Here is a 15,150-nt window from a genome sequence, read left to right as displayed (position 1 = left end):
CCCCCCCCCCTGTGTATATGGTGCATTATATCAGGGTCTTCTCTATGTCCAGTCCTGGATTTATTTTCTACCATGAAGCCATCACTGTATTATCCTGGGGTCCTCTCCTGTGTTCTCTGTTCTAGAAATGTTCTGCCATGGTGCTGTGACTCCTTAGGTACCTGCACATCTTTAGTTGCAATGGCAGCTTAGGATTCCTTTAACCTGCAGCCCCAGATGTAAAGAAATGAGAGAGAAACTTGTTCTGTATCACCCGCTTTGTGATAAGTAATTTTATGTTGTCACAGGTGAGTTGTGGAACCATTTTTGAATTTCACAACTTTCATTGTTAAAACTTAGATTAAACAAAGTTTTTTTATGTTATTTAGAAAGCAGCTTCCGTCCCTGTCATGGTGCAGTTAGTCCTTAAAGCAGAACTATTGGTAACATTTTCTATCCAGGCCAGGTCCTTTATAGCAGAAGGGACAAGTAATACAAATGATGTGCAGGGAACAGCTCAGCGGTTTCATGAACAGGCAGGTAAGTAGGTTTTATTGCGGAAGGGACATTGCCTTGCAGAACTGTAATTCTGCTTGGCCCATCACAATGAAAAGATATGGAAATAATGAATAGTATTTCACATACTAATAAATAATAATAATAAATAGTGTTTGTATAGCGCCAACATATTACACAGCGCTGTACATTAAATAGGTGTTGCAAATGACAGACAGATACAGACAGTGACACAGGAGGAGAGGACCCTGCCCGGAAAAGCTTACAATCTAGGAGGTGGGGGAAGTATCACACGATAGGAGGGAGGGTCAGGTAGGGGCGGATTTTGGAGATGTTGCGCAGGTAACATCAGAAACAGTGACAGAAACTGCAGATGTTCCAAGTATGGGGGGTAAATAGGAGGGCAGAATCGAAGGTGACACCAAGTCAGGCAGCATGAAACCTTATCCAGGACTGAAGGAGGCAAGTTGGGAGGGACAGATAGATTTTAGTGTCATCAGCATACAGATGGTACTGTAAACCAAAGGAGGATATGAGACTACCGCGAGAGGAGGAGGTGTTCAGAGAAAAGAGAACCGGTCCAAGGTCTGACCCTTGAGGAACACCAACAGGGAGGAGAGTGGGAGAGGAGGAATTACCATTGAAAGAAACTTGAAAGGAGCGGTCAGACAGATAAGAAGCAAACAAAGAGAGAGCAATGTCACTGATACCAATGGAGTTCATGATTTAGATTAGAAGGGGGTAAAATCATAGGAAAGATCTAGGAGACAGAGAAGGGAAAAGTTGTCATGTGACTTGGCTCTGTTAAGGTCATTGGCCACTTTAGTAAGGGCTGTATTGGTGGAATGGGAAGCTTGAAAGTTGGACTGGAGAGGGTAAAGTTGTTGTTCAGGAGAGTTGCTGCTCAGGTAATCGGTGAGTCTTTTATAGACAAGGAGCCCCAGAAGTTTGGAAACATATGGAAGAAAGGAGATAGGGCAGTAACTAGAAGGCAGGGAGAGGTCTAGTGAGGGGTTTGTTCAAGATAGGGGGAATAATTGCATGTAGGAAAGGTTAAATAGTTGGGGTTAGTGTGGGTACCAGGGTGGAGGAATGGGCATGGAGTAGATCAGAGGGAATTGGGTCAAGTTGACAGGTAGTACGGTAGAAGGAGATGAAGGGAGAAGAGAGGAGACTTCATCCACAATAACAAGGCTTAGGGAGGCCGGTGATGGAAGGGGTGGATATTGTTGGAGTAGCACAGTGAGCTGAGACATCAGATCTGATTTTGACAATTTTAGCTAAATGCTAAATGATAGCTATTGACTTCTTAGTATAATAAATGGGAATGATGGAAACTAATAATGACCAGTAAGGGTGAATAATTAATGTTTTTTAAAGGTTTAAAAGGGGAATAGAAAAAAAACCTGGAAATAAAAATTAAAACAAAGTTATCAATTATAAAATTTTAATATATATCTTCCCCTCTCCTTCTAACTTTGAACAACTAAAATTACTCCAAGGGGAGGAGGCTTATCTGCCTTTTGCCTCACTCCTGCTGTGTCCTGTTTTACAGTCAATGAGAGAAGAGCTTACAGGTGCTTACCAGCACATGGATGTAAGTCCATTTTTGATTAATTTGCTTCTCTAATGTTTTTCTTGTTGAGCAATTTAATCATGTTTAAATATTTTCTTGAGACAAGAAAATGTGATTTAATAAGTGAACATGTGGAAATTTTATAATATCAATTATTGTCATAGTTGTAGATCTCCTCTTCCTGAGGAACCGGACATAGTTTCTGCAAAACACGTAAAAGCTTTGGATTACCTCATTCAGAGAGCTAAATGTACCTATTTTGAATTGGGATGTGGTCAATGTTTGTTTAGTCACGAAGGGTTTAAAACACCCTCGCATTTTAGTAAGTGGCCATGTCTTGGGCAGAGAAGGTAGTTGTGTGGGGTTTAGGAGGGAGTCAATTGTTGACATTGCGTGGGTTGGAAGCTTAAGAGGATATGACAGCAGAGAAATTATTTTGCTTGGTAATAGTAGTTGCAGTGTTAAAGTGTTGTAGTCTGGCTTTGTAGTCCATGAAGTCAGTGCTGAGGACAGATTTCCTCCATGTGAGCTCAACTGCACGAGTAGTTTTTTGTAGATGGTTTGGTGTGATTGTTGTGCCAAGGTCGGGGGTTAGATAGACAAAGGGGTCAAGATGTAGATAGGTTGAAGGTGAGAAAGTTGTGATCAGAAAGGGGAAATGGTAAGGGAAGTAAAAAAAAAGGAATAAAAAAGAATAAAAAATGATTTTTTTCTGTTTATTTTAAGGGATATTTTAACCCTTTCTTGGAAAGTGTTAAAAACCCCTGCACTCATTCCCAGGTTCAGGGAGTAGATATCTCAGGGTTCCTTTTTTAAAAGGAGGTGTCCAGATTCAAAATAAACTCCCCACGTGCTGAACACCCACAAATGCACCGGGAATAAGGAAAATTGGGGGAAGCTGAGGGAAGGGGCAAATTTGAAAGGAAAATGAATGAAACAAAAATGGGGGAAAACATGGTTGAACCAGCAAATGAAAATTTCTAACCCGCCCCCCAAATGTAAACCCACATTTATATACAATGCAAGAAACCAGAAATAATGGACAACAACCAGCAGCTTCTACACAAATTGCAGAAATCATATCTCAATGTGTGCTTGTTGCTCTTTATTGTGATGCTGGATTGTCTTGAAATGTGAATTCTATCCTAAAGTTCTGAAGGATCCAGGCCTTGTATGAATGTGATGGAAAGAGTTGATGGGGGGCAGATGTGTTGGGTTTCATTCAAAGCATCAGAATAGTAGGTTGTATGTGGGTGTTCCACCTGTGTATATTAGGAGCCTCCACATGTATATGTATGTGTGCATGTATAATATCATTTTATATTTTATATTGAATATAGACGTCATCAATGGAAACAAGAGGCCGCAAATACTGCATTAAAAAGTCTAATCCATTACAAGCTCTACAAGTGTCTCCTCATTGGTTGGTTTTTCATAATCACTGGATTTCCCATACAACCGTGGGTGAGATTTGTTAAATGCACTGTTAATGAGGAGTCCACTATATTCTCAGTGCCATCCTCAGGGGTCTATCTAGATCCTTCTACCCATGCATGTGAGCGATCTTGATGCAAAAAAATTGATGGTACACCGTGTCCAGGACAACTTACTGTGAATGATCCTTGTGGGGAGATAAGCAAGCAATAAATCAATTATCCAGGGTTTATGTCTGTGAATCTAGCCAATCAGAGGCTGAGAAAGCTCAAACACAGGGCCCTGCCAAATGTTATGTAATGTTACTGGTAGAGTTCTGGCCAACCATGAATTCACCCTAAAGATTGCTCATTCCTTTTCATTATGCCAGCTTCAGTTACAACTTGGTCTGCCTCTAATTCTCTGGTGCAACCGTGAGTGGACCTGGGAGGGGCTGGGGACCCTTCAATTCAGGGAACCTGGAAAGTTTCCTTTTTGTATGTCTGTATCAAAATGTAAACTCCCCCACACAGACCATATAAAAAGCAGGTACCCTTCGCTTCCTACAGAAAGACAATATCAGCTTTATTTGGTCACCTAAATCCTATAGATTGAACACTCAACATGTATTGTGACAACATGGAGAAATCTTCCAACTGAGACATATTATGGAGCCAAGTTCCAGGTCCCACCCTATGCAAAGCATAGGATCCCCTCATGTTTCTGGTTCGTTATTACCAACCAATAAAGCATTGAATATGTTCCTCAGGAGAAACCAATCCCATCTCATTTATACCTGTATAAAATTCTGACCCCTCCTTCTTTGGATAACCTTATATTTCATAATTGTATGCACAAATGGTCTAAAGTCCTATCCACCGACATTACAATCCCATGGAAATGTGGTAAGGCTTCCAAATTCCCTATTTGTATCATTTACTAAGAAAAGCATTGCAAAGTTATCTTCATGTGGTATAAAGTTCTGCAGAAATGGAAACCTGTATGTTGCTGGAGATGCCACATGTCCCCAGTGGTCCCCCCTCCATACATTTTGGGAATTCTCCCTGGTTTAGCAATTTTTTTACCAAATTCTGTAAAGTTGTAAATGGGAAACTTTATATACGGTAGGTCAAATATAGGTCGGTATTTTTACCTGAGATTATGGGAAATTGCTTTGACTGCCAATAAAATAATTGTACCCAGGCTGTATATCATTTCTCCCCTTTTATCAGGTTAAAGTGTTTTGTAGTTTTGACATAGGTCTTTTTCTATTAAATAATCTTTTGTGCATTATTTATGGCCACCAGCAGATGGTGCTCTTCACAGACTGCAGGAGTTCTGGTATGCCTGATGTGGTTCTGCCCAATTCAGACACCTGAAACCCATTAAACATATTGTGATGATGACCCAGCACAGGTCAACTCAAACCACCACTATACACAGATCCTCCAATTTCCAGTGAGAAGTTAATCGGCTTCCTCTACCCTGTCAGATCCAGCAATCTTTAAAGTACAATATCAGGACTAGTTCACCTCTTTTTTGCGGCTGCTGCTGGAGGGCCCCCAACAAGGAGAGGATGAGGATGAAAACATTCCATCCCTTCAATTCCTTGGAGGAGAAGGACCATCCATGGGAGGAAGAGCAAGTTGTGTCAGTGTGTGCGGGCATTGCAGAAAAAATGGTGCCACCTCCTGACACCTACTGTGAGACTAAGCCTAAAGCTACGTACACACTTCCAATTATTATCGTTGGAAAACGAACGACGAACGATCCTGCACGATATCTACGAACGATCGTATAGCACCGATCCTGCACATAGAGATAACGACACGATCGTTCGTAGATATTGTACACACATTAGATACGATCGTTTGAGCGATAGAGGAACTATGTGCACGACAGGAAAGTGAACGGACGTTCGTTCATCACGCATGCTCAGACCATGGACGATCAACGAACGATCGTACACACGAACGATGTTCAACGATCGTCGTCCAATCCGATCCGCCGGTCCGGTCGTTCGTTTCCAACGACTTTCCTCGTTCGTCGGCGTCGTTGGTTACTTTTTTTACGAACGATTTTTGCCCAATCGATCGTTCGTCTTTCGTTCGTCGTTCGTTTTGAACGATAAAAATTGGAAGTGTGTACGCACCTTAAGTCATGAGGGGGCAGGAAGGAGGCTGCCAGGGACATTCCATCCCCAGCCATTATATGTGAATCAAGGAAACAAAGGACACACTTGTGCTGCCTGACCCACATGCTTAGGGCGCATCAAAATATTAATACTGGATGGCCACCCCCTGCCACAAGGTTGGACTATCAGAAGTCCTTTCTGCAGAGGGGAGGAAAATCAAACTTAAACTGCGTATCCACAAACTTTCTATCTGCTAACAGTAACAGCTCCACCACCCATGGCTGACAAACAGGAAGCAGCAGCATCACCACCATCCGTTACGTTGCACGGGAAGTAGTGTACAGACCTAGGCGCAGCTGATACCCACAGTTCACACTTAGCAACAATGGTCAATAAGTATTGTAGCTTCAGCTTGGATATCTTCAGCCTCAAAAGTAAAGATCAAATCAATTATTTAGTATCCAAGATGGACACAAGGCTTGGACACATGCTAAAGGTGCTTGTCTTCCCTGCTGGAAAGGTGTTTTCACATCCCAGCACAGCTCCAGTCAATGTTCACCAACTGACATTCAATGCAGAAGCCTAAAACTCAAATTTATGGTTACAGTGACACATGTCTAATGTGAAGTAAATTTAAACAGCTTGTCTAACCCATAAATGACCCCTTGTAATTCTGCAATACCGTAAACTAGATTTAGGGACCTTAGATGGCTGTGAATTAAGTATTTCCCATGTTGCTCCCCCAAGTCATGGAAATCGTCCCTCCCCACCATTGTACAAATTTCACCCCTTGTTCCAGAGACATTTGGTAGTCTTTCCATGTCCTCCCCACCATTGTCAAATTCCCCTTTGTTCCTTAGACATTTGGTGGTCTTTCCATGTCCTCCCCACCATTGTCAAATTCCCCCCCTTTGTTCCTTAGACATTTGGTGGTCTTTCCATGCCCTCTCTGCCATTGTCAAATTTCCCTGCTTTGTTCCTTAGACATTTGGTGGTCGGTCTGTCTATGCCCTCTCCCTACCATTGTACAAATTTCCCCCTTTGTTCCAGAGACATTTGGTGGTCTTTCCATGCCCTCCCCACCATTGTACACATTTACCCCTTTGTTCCAGAGACATTTGGTGGTCTTTCCCCACCATTGTACACATTTCCCCCCTTGTTCCAGAGACATTTGCTGGTTTTCCCATGCCCTCCCCACCATTGTACACAATTCCACCCTTTTCCTGAGACATTTGGTGGTCTTTCCATGCCCTCCCTACCATTGTACACATTTCCCCCTTTGTTCCAGAGACATTTGGTGGTCTTTCCATGACATTTTGATACATCTGGTTGCATTTTCGCCAAGCAATATTTGTGTTTAGATTCAGTCTAGGCCCATACCCAATCTTTGAGATGTTTGACCAAACAGCTCCAGAACTGAACATGTTCAAGCAACACCAATAAAATGAATAAAAGTTCTGGAATAATAAGGATCCAGAATTACTGAGAACTATGGGAACAATTTCCTCTTCTGAATCAATGTTTATTGCACAATATATGAACATGCTGCTATACCAGCAGTGTGTGTGACACAATACAAGGAGATAATAATAGTGACTCCGGACCACCAGGTTCATGCTGCTTTGTGAATTTATTTATTTTTTTTTAATGTTATTTTATTTTTTTTTTCAATGCTTAAATGTTTCCACTTGTGCCCCTGCCATGAGTCATCCAAAAAGACAATCAGAGCAGCAAGAGTAGAAGCTCGGCATCACTGTGTCCTCATTATAAAATCATTTACATTGGTCATTTTTGCTTTTTTTGCTTTTTGTTTTTTTTTGTTTTTTTAATTTTGCTTGTTTGAAACCACAAACATTCCAGTATCACACTGCAGGAGGAGGAACAGCGATACAGCATAACCTTTTGCATAGTATTAAATGAACATAGACATAACGGTTTTATTTACAATTAGTATTATCTAGATTTAAAAAAAGTATGTAAAAATGGGTGAACCAAAAGATTTTCTCCCTCACTGCTAAATAAAAAAATTTAAACAGTAAAGCAGTCTTTTTTCTTTTAGAATAGAGGAAATTGTTTACCGAATGGACAATTGTATTTTTTATATATATATATATATATTTATTTATCTTTTTTTATATATTTATATTTTTTGCCTATTTGTTCACATCTCCCATGCTGCTAAGTACAGAATGTAGAAAGCACATTTGTGTTATAACAAGCTTTTGAAAAATACACATTAATTCCATTTCCTGAACGCCACTCACATCGGGGAGCTGTATTCTTTAGACTGTGATTACGCGTGCAAACATTTTGTAGAAAGGGACAAAGATACAGAAAGCAATCGCTAGTGATAAATCTTCCTTACCACAAACTAAAAGTATGCAGTGCACCACTGTGTGCAAGAAATAGCTGTCTCCGGAAACCCGTATCTGTTCTCTGGACTTTTATCATTTTTGGTCGGAAAATATCCTAATCTTGTTTCTAGCCTTAGAACGGTTTCTGAATGGCAGCTCATAAATGTTTTCACGCTTCTACATGTTGAATGGCATTCATGTAGTGTAGCCAGGCCGTGTGCTCATTCAGCTGTTTGCTATAAAATATGATGCATGCAGTCACACTATGTACATATTAACTGCTATGTCCTAAAATCGTTGGGAGCGGCCTGGAAATCGAGGGCATGGCTTGTGCAGTCCAAGAGATGACCGACAGGCATATTTATTGCTCTGATACATGATTTGAATGGCAGTTGTGATACAACAGGTCAGGTTTCACCTTGTTTATAAATCAAATTCAAATCATCATCCACAAATCAGAAGTACAAAATACTTTGATGTGATTACCTTGGTATTTCATGTTTGCTGTTTCTGGTATTTCACTTTGAATTGGAAAGTCAATAGGCAGAAGCTGCTGTCCTCAGCCTCATCAAAGAAATCTACAGCTGTGAATTTGGCAAAACCACCAAGGTCTGGAATGTCTGAGGGAGCCATTAGTATCTGGAGTGTTACTTTGGGCAGCAAGAACAGTTCTTTCTTGAGACACTTTGATATAAATGCCCATCATGATTGTTATTATGAGACATCTGAGTGCTGGAGTGTTCGAAACTTGAGGGCTAGTTAGATTTTTGTTTCTCTTGATTTGGGGGTTTAGTAAAACATTGTGACTCCAAATGACTGCAAATTCCTTAAATTTTACCTGCCTTGCTTGGCTCATATGCACTGTGCTCATTGAAACAGATACCATTCTGGTAAATAATTCCAATGAAATGGCAAAAATTTACATTGATATTCTAATAAATGTGATTGGGATTCCATTGGGTTCATGTATAATTTTCTTTCCAATTATCTTTTTTTTCATCAATATCAATGAATCAAATGCTCCAATTTGCTTTCCGGTTTTCTTGTAAAATGTAAATATTTTATAGGGGGATTTTCCTGATCAGGAAAATAATCCATTGTTATGGTATAAACTATGCAGAAGGTAATAATTCATTCTTGCCATTTACATTGGGGGAGAGAAAAACATAAAAGAAAGCAACTTAGAAGTTTGGGATTTTTTTCTACTTTTATATTTTCAGCATGAAGTTTCTGCTTTATTGGAGATTAATTTTCTTTACATGTTAAAAAATAAAACTTCCATTTATGTGACATATTATTCATTTTCTGCTTTCTTCTTCTTCCTAATTCTCTAGATTAACCCCAAAGTTTTAGCTTGATCTGTCTCATCATTATTACAAAAATATGGCTATTTTATATGTGTATGTGTTTTTTCTTTTAAGCAGATTTTTACTGGATTAGGCAACTAATCCATATTGTTCCTTCTCAGTGGCATCCAGTAATCTGCATTCAGTGATTTCTCTACACAATATGATTGGGAGTTCTCAGTATTTTATGTAATTATAACCATAAAATATTTGATTTCTCCTGTCTTCCATATACCCGTACTTCATTTTCAACACTGCTAATTATAAGAGAATAGAAATCTTTACGTTCTTACATAACACAGTTCAGTAAAACTATATGAGACATAAACATAATGAGTATGTGTTAAGGCGTGCCTTGTCAGTGGCTGAGTGCCCCAACAGGTGCTTATTGCACATAAACGGAATTCTATGTACCCCAATGTCATGCTGCAGGTCTTCATATCTCCCAGCATGACAGGTGCTCTTAACAGACCTTTCTGCTGTAAAGGGCTCCGTCTTTGAGGTTTCCTATCCTCATCAATTGTAGGAAATTAACTTTAGGGATACAATATATTACTACAAGAGACTGATAGCTCACAATGTTACTGTGATTTCACATCACTTCCTCCTAATGTTTCTTTTCTCCTTTGTGTCTTCATTGTAAACTTACATTCATCTTCCAGGACATAAACCACTATAAGAAATAGTTGAGGCTGAAATAAGGCAACCTGCCAAAGTATTGTGTTCTCTGAGGGCGTCTGTCTCGGGTTTCTAAAGACAATGAATGTAATAAAACAAGTTGTAGCTTTTACAGAAGCAAATAAATAATATGTTGTAGTAGCAGCCCATCAAGGTAAGAACCTTGGTGGTCAGACACAAAGGGAATTATTGCTATTGTAACCCCATATAGGGAAAAAATGTTAAAAACAATCAATGTTTTTACGATAATATCTATTCTTTGTCCTAGTTCCATGGCAGATGTGCCATGTCGACGTGGGTCTTGGCTGGTCTGATCAAGCAATTATCCAGCCACATTGCACAGTCATGGAAACGGTCCAGTGGGTGGAATGCTTTGTGCATGTTCTCCACTACACACGGTATATAGAAAATAGACATAAACTTTTCGTGCACCTGCTTGCAGTATTATAATTTTTTTTTTTGTCTTTTTTTTTCTTTTAACCTCATATTTTCTCATAAGGGAACAATGTTTTCCCTTTCTCATATGCATGCATAAAGGGTTTATACACATATTTAATTCGAGTTAGAGACATAAAAATGTATGGAAGGGTGGGGTATTGTACCCCCCGGCTATAGAGATATGCCAATGTACTTGTTTTCCTCTGGCTCATGGGAAGGGGTTTATACATACATCATATACATATATATATATATATATATATATATATATATATATATTGTACATACACGCGCACACACACACACAAACACACACACACCTCTCCTACAGCAAAGTTTTGTATATGTTCCTCTGTCATTTTGGGTGCTGTAAAATCCCCTGTGCAAGTTGAGCTTTGCAACTTCAAAAAATAGCATTTGATTAGAAAGTTCTGAGCACAAGGTCTTTGCTTGTTAGCAGTTTTGTGGCTCATGTGTCATTTACCAGATAAATACTGTTGTCTGGAGAAATTCTTTTTCTTTCTTGTTTTTCATGTCCCTGTGCCAGGAAAGTCCCAGAAGTGTATGTAAAAAATCGAAGCAGTATAAGGAGGGATTGTTAGTGTACATTCATGCAGGAACATGGTTGGATAGTGTCTTTTTTACCAAGTTTGTCTTTCTTTTTTTCCAGAGGCAGCAGCATCAGGCCATCATGAAAAACCTGCCACATTCTCACTGCCAGCACTGCTTGGACACAGAGCTTTCTCTGCCGGCCTCCAATTGTGAAAACATCTTACTGAGCCAGACACAAGTATTCCTTGTTTTTGGTGATAAGGAAGCAGTGCCATCTCCAGCTAAAGGGATGTCTCCAGGCTGTGTATGGGGCTCCCTGGGCTGGAAGAGGTAGCTGATTTGCTGGTCTCTGTAGTGAGGTTTATCCCGCTGTCAACCGCATTGTTGTTCTTGTTTGGTGAAGGGGGCTGGCTAGAGTTTTGTTTCAGGGCAGGATCTTCCTCCAGATCTGTGTCATCAATTAGAGGGATGTGAGGCTGAGAATCTTCTATCTTAAATTCTGGATGGGTCATGAAGTTGTGAATGGAAGTTCGAGAGTCTGGTTTTTCTAAACCTTCATAGAGAGAGCTACGGAATGCCTTCACGACGCGGATCTATGGGAAGCAAGTCAGGAGAAAAAAGAAAAAAACATGAGACAGACAGCACTGGAAAGACCTGTTGCTTCTACATTATGAATGGAAAGGTTGGAGTCAAAGGACGCCCCTTACATGGCACACAGCAGCTATTAGAAAAGGAGGGAACAAGCAGCACAAGTTCAAAATATCACCAGGTTCAATTCAACAAGAGGACAAGGCAGCGCAGTGTTGTGCTTTCATGTGTCATTTTGTTTGGTCTAAAATATTGGAAATCTTGAAGTCCATCATAGGCCACTATTAGTTTCTCTGTGATAAATACTAAATAGAAGAAGCTGGAATTTTGTTGGGGTAGTGTTAGTGATGCATGGCCATGATAAACATTTTACAAATTGAACAACCAAAAAATAAAAGATAACAGAGTAGTAACACTGCAGACAGGAAAAGCATACAACAACACTGGCACAGCTGATGAGTCCAGGATACATGGACAATAGGGGAAACGTTAAAAGCCTGACAGCTCCAAGCAATCAGTAAACAAGGATATCTAATATTTTTCCCCCAATATCCCCAGCAATATACCAGGCCAATATTGTATAATGGCTCTTTGTGAAAATGTGCTTTCCCTTGAAAATAAACATGTTTTATCCAAGAAAAAAAAGGAAATTGGGGAAGGCTTGGCACCTTTAGTCAAATTTGTATGTCTGTTTGCATGTGTTGGTGGATTCCCCACTTCCTGCCATGGTGACAGAATTGTTATTGGGGCTGTAAGTGAGGAGAGAATCCAACCATTTAGAACACAACAGCTATGTGGGAAAGCATTGCATCTAGTTCATTTTTTGTCTACATGACTGTCAAAGTGATTTACCCTCACTTCCTGTCTAAGTGTTAGCTTTGTCCTTGGAACAGGAGGTGATAGGAAAATCAATGAGGTCCAAAGCAACAAAAAAGCTAAAGAAGAGTCTAAGATGGTGACCCCAAGAGGTGTTGGTATGATTTAGGATATGATCTGGTAAATCATAAAGTGGTTCAAACTTTTGGTGGGTTGTTGCAGCCTATACTCTTATGAGAGATTCTCAGAATGCTTGTAATGTCCAGAGGAGTTTCATACATCTAGGATCCTTATTCTACCTGTAAAGTGACATCCTACAAAGCAGTAAGGAAGACTTTGGATACATGGAGTCAAATGCAAACAAAAAAGCACAGCAGCCACAAGCAGACAAGGAACAAATACATGCCACAGCATACAGAAGGGTCACACTTATCACTAACACAAAGGACTGGCACAGCACAGCTAGGATGTGGAGGCCTGGTAATGTGAAACAATGAATGTTTGATGTATAACTTCACTTTTTTCGTTTTCTCATGCACAAAAGGTAAACACTTGAGTATAGGCCCAACATTTCCCTCCAGCACTCTTTTTTCTAAATTTTAAACAGAAGATGTTTTCCCACAAGGTCTACCTTGGTTCCTGAGTATTGAACTCTAAAAAGTATAACATCCACTCACTGTGAATATGTTCTAGAAGACTCGGAATAGCAAGCCAAAAACTGGCATCAAGACACTAAGCAATTCCCTACCCTTAAATATGGGCTGTCCGATGCAGGGAATAGCTATACAGGTTGTATCAGAAGATTCAATATCTTTGCCAAAACTGTACTGAAAACTAATGAGGAGCCCACACACAGGACAGGATAAGCAGCTTATACTTTTCAAGTGTATCCAAACCTAAGAAAGAGTCATAAAAAAGTCCATAGGCAAAAGACCACATCATATCTAACACTGCTTACAACTGAAAACCTGAAGAGCTATTTGCCTGAAAAACAGACACTGAGGGAAGAACAGTGAGACTGACAGACAAGGAAAGACAAGCCCCTGTACTAATGGGAGCAAAGACAACAGCACAAAGACAAAAAATAAACTTCTGGGGACATAGATGCTACAAGACAGACATGGATCATAATATTCTGCTACACACAATTCTCTTCTTCGCCGACAGCTGGAACAAATAGTTATAAAAAGCTCTTCATCCAATTTCCGCTGCCAGCCCTGTAAGTTAGACTGGTAATACTGACAGTGCTGGAGAAAGAAATACATTCACTTTGCATCATAGATTGTACAAGTTAGTGGTTAGCTACATTGACTCATACAAGAGGCACCGTATGTTTGGTGATGTCCTTACACCTATAAAGAATCAGTATGTTTGTGAATTAGTGGGTCATGATAGAAGGTACGGAGACAAGGGACATATCAATAAAACAGTGACAGACAGAAGTTACTTGCCTGGCACCATCAGAGATCCCAGGGGGTTTATTCTTAACACTAATGTAGCAGTCACTGGAACGTGCTGCTAAAATGACTGGTCATGTGTATGTCATATATATATGTCCCTTATACCTTTTTAGGAAACAACAAAGACCACAATGACTACACGTACAACTAGAAGATAAAGGGTCATTTGTTGGGCACAATCTTTACCATCTTTGTGATTAGCTTGTAAAGATGGATACAAAATGCCAAGCAGTAAACCATTGTTTGTCCTGCGTGGGACATGGTAGTGGGGTGTGTGCTGTGTTTAAGACTCATTGCACTGGAACATCCAGATACGTCTGAATATACTATTTGTCACCCCTGCAAGAGGCAGCATTTTCTAGTTCCATCCCATAACTCCAGACCTTACCATACATACAATGCCTAGTACCAGTACTCTTTCACTTCCATTTATGTACCTATATAGAACATGGCATGACAGTCCATCGGTGCCTTAGACCAAAACATATTATGGGTGCATCGCTGGCAGTTTTTGGGCATATACTCGAAGTGTTACCCTGGCTTCGGCAAGTCGAAACCTGTGTAACTCATAATAATTGGAAGTCATATTAAATTCAGGTTTAAGGATAAAGACTCACAACCTTTTTATTATTCACTCTCTCTTGCTAAACCTTTGGTCCAGTGTTTTCTAGCCCTCTGAGAAAGACAAACAGAGTGGAAAGGTTTAGGCAGAGAGTAGAAAACAAGAAATTATTTTACTGCAGTATGTTGGCTCATTTCAATGACCTTTTATGACTAGCAATGACACTAAAAAATGTTCAAACATTCCCAAGAGATGCCAACTGCATGGAGGAATGCTCGGTGATTTGGGAGTGGGATAGTTCACTAAATACATAAAGTCTTTTATTCAGTTTGCTCTGTCCCATGTCCCAAAAAATGAATGGACTAATAATGGAGCGTATGTGTGGAGTGGAGGAAGGGTGTACAGTGATCTCATCATACTGGTATGAGGTAAAGGATGGGTGTACAGTGATCCTGTCATACTGGTATTAGGTAAATGATGGGTGTCCAGTGATCTCAATGATGGGTGTCCAGTGATCTCATCATACTGGTATGAGGTAAAGGATGGGTGTACAGTGATCCTGTCATACTGGTATTAGGTAAATGATGGGTGTACAGTGATCTCATCATACTGGTATGAGGTAGCGGGTGGGTGTACAATGATCTCATCATACTGGTATGAGGTAAAGGATGCATGTACAGTGATCTCATCATACTGGTATGAGGTAGAGGATGGGTGTACAGTGATCCCATCATACTG

At 40.0% G+C, this 15,150-nt stretch overlaps 1 protein-coding gene across 13 annotated transcripts in view; it reads right to left on the bottom strand.

Annotated features, from left to right (window-relative positions):
- Positions 1-7,119: 7,119 nt before the first annotated feature.
- Positions 7,120-15,150, bottom strand: part of LOC140336854 (plasma membrane calcium-transporting ATPase 2) — an 82,278-nt gene continuing 74,247 nt past the window's right edge. For 9 of the 13 annotated variants that reach the window (XM_072420246.1, XM_072420249.1, XM_072420258.1 and 6 more), the window contains one exon: positions 7,120-11,579. In XM_072420246.1, the coding sequence (XP_072276347.1) occupies positions 11,268-11,579 (312 nt within the window). In that variant the 3' untranslated portion in view covers positions 7,120-11,267. Of the gene's footprint in view, positions 11,580-14,470; positions 14,526-15,150 lie in introns of all 13 variants that reach the window. The other 4 variants (XM_072420251.1, XM_072420256.1, XM_072420257.1 and 1 more) reach the window with 2 other exon arrangements.

Source organism: Pyxicephalus adspersus, chromosome 8 (genome assembly GCF_032062135.1).
Source record: "Pyxicephalus adspersus chromosome 8, UCB_Pads_2.0, whole genome shotgun sequence".
NCBI classification, from domain to species: domain Eukaryota; kingdom Metazoa; phylum Chordata; class Amphibia; order Anura; family Pyxicephalidae; genus Pyxicephalus; species Pyxicephalus adspersus.
Note: the sequence above shows the minus strand (reverse complement) of the source record. Positions and strands in the feature narration are given on the sequence as shown.